Source organism: Alosa alosa, chromosome 22, assembly GCF_017589495.1.
Source record: "Alosa alosa isolate M-15738 ecotype Scorff River chromosome 22, AALO_Geno_1.1, whole genome shotgun sequence".
Lineage (NCBI taxonomy): Eukaryota > Metazoa > Chordata > Actinopteri > Clupeiformes > Clupeidae > Alosa > Alosa alosa.
This window is the reverse complement of record NC_063210.1, coordinates 4327641-4329676: the sequence shown is the minus strand read 5'-3', so window position 1 is coordinate 4329676 and position 2036 is coordinate 4327641. Positions and strand designations below refer to the sequence as shown.

The following is a 2036-nucleotide window of genomic DNA, read 5'->3' as shown; positions in this document are numbered from 1 at the left end:
AGAGAGCAGATGAGATTGGCTGCAACACAGATGCTGCTCTAATACTGTTTGCCCAGAAAATTTCCTCCTCTCCCCTCGTCACTCTTTCTTGCTGGCTTCCCTCTGTTTCTTCTGTTTCACGCTGTGTGCTCCCTCCTTCTCCTCAGTAACCCCCCTCTCTTTCTCTCTCTTTCTCTCTCTCTCTCTTTCTCTCTCTTTCTATCGCGCTCTCTGTCTCTCTCACACATGCATCCCCACACACTCACACGGTCGCTCTCTCTCTCTCTCTCTCTCTCCCACTCTCCCGCTCAGCAGAGGAGAGCATTAGGGATTTTGCTCCTGCTGTGTTGGTTGCAAGGCAGTCACAAACGCTGCTATTTTCAGAGCAATATATTTTCTGTGTGTGTGTGTGTGTGTGTGTGTGTGTTTTGTGTGTGTGTGTGCGTGCGCAGACGCTAGCCATGAAGGACACGGCATTGGCTCGCTCTCCTAGCGCGCTCTCTCTGTAACCCCGTGCGTGTGTGTGTGTGTGTGTGTGTGCACCTGCTGGAGACTGCCCGAGAGGATGCGAGTGTGTGTGGGCATGTGTGACGAGGAGAGCCAGGTAAAGCAGGGACCCGTCAGGGGGTGTGGTTAGATGACAGGAGCGGGATTCTCACACACGCACACACACACACCCTCACACACATACGTACAGTATGGCGAGTTTCGGTAAACTCACGGACTACTTCAACCGCCGACGGTCTCGAGACGAGATCCGCGGAGGCAGAGAATCTCGCCGGAGTGGAAGCTACTGTTACACAGCAGCTGAGGCCAGGTACACACGTGTGTGTTTGTGTGTATTTGTTTGTATTTCCCGTGCGTGTTTGTTTGCGTGTGGTGTGTGTATGTGTGTGTGTGTGTGTGTGTGTGTGTGTGTGTGTGTGTGTGTGTGTGTGTGTGTGTGTGTGTGTGTGTGTGTGTGTGTGTGTGTGTGTGTGTGTATATTTCTGTGTCTTGGCAAGATAGGGAGAGGTGCATGCAGCAGCAGGGGCAGCGCTGTAATCAAAGTCAGACACACGTGCAGTTTGGTGTGACTGTGTGCATGCTGTGTGTTATGGGTTGGCTGCTTATGGTTGAATGCTGACTGCATTGAGTAGAGAAAAGTGTGAATATGCTGTAGTTCTACAGTGTGGCGTCTTTCAGTGTTTTCCCAAGAGAGAGAGAGAGAAGAGAAGAGAAGACAGATGTCTAGATCCAGAGAGGGTACATGTTTTAGAAGAAAGCTGTGGATTTGATCTGTAATCTGTAAGTCTGTGTTTATTAGCAGGAGGTGCAAAAGAAGTAGACAAAGACATTTTAATCTTCTGACTCAAGTATATTTGTACACACACACACACACACACATACTGTACACACACACACACACACACACACACTAATACAAGCAGTCTCTTGACAGCTCTGGATTAAAGGCTGAATGTATAGTTTGAATAATTTTTTCTCTATCTCTGTGTGTCTCCTCTCTTTTCGCATACACACACTTGTTTTGCCCTGATCTGCCACCCCTCCCTCAGTCTGTCTCTCTGTCCACTACTTATTCTTTCTGTTCAGCATTCCATCTCTCTCTCTCGTGTCAGAGAGCTGCTCTCTGGAGATAAAAGTGGTGCTCATATTATAATCTTCTTTTACTGTGTGTGTGTGTGTGTGTGTGTGTGTGTGTGTGTGTGTGTGTGTGTGTGTGTGTGTGTGTGTGTGTGTGTGTGTGTGTGTGTGTAGGGGGGTAGGGGGTGGGGTGGAAATTGGAAATGTAGGTTTAATCACATATTAATTAGGAGCCACAGAGCCAGGTGAGTGAACCCTCAAGCCAGTCAATCCCTGTGATGAGTCAATTAAGTCCTTAAGTACAACAAAAAGCCAACATACACACACACAAGGGCACACACATGCACATGGTTATACACACTTCATACACACACATGCACATGGTTACACACACTTCCGACATACACTTGCACCCCACATGCAGGGAAGGACAGACACATACCACTGACACTCACAGACACAGAGGCATACCA

At 48.3% G+C, this 2036-nt stretch overlaps 1 protein-coding gene across 1 annotated transcript in view; it reads left to right on the top strand.

Annotated features, from left to right (window-relative positions):
• Positions 1-268: 268 nt before the first annotated feature.
• Positions 269-2036, top strand: part of LOC125287914 (ankyrin repeat and fibronectin type-III domain-containing protein 1) — an 82532-nt gene continuing 80764 nt past the window's right edge. The window contains 1 exon segment of the mRNA XM_048233998.1: positions 269-796. Coding sequence (XP_048089955.1) covers positions 678-796 — 119 coding nt within the window. The 5' untranslated portion in view covers positions 269-677.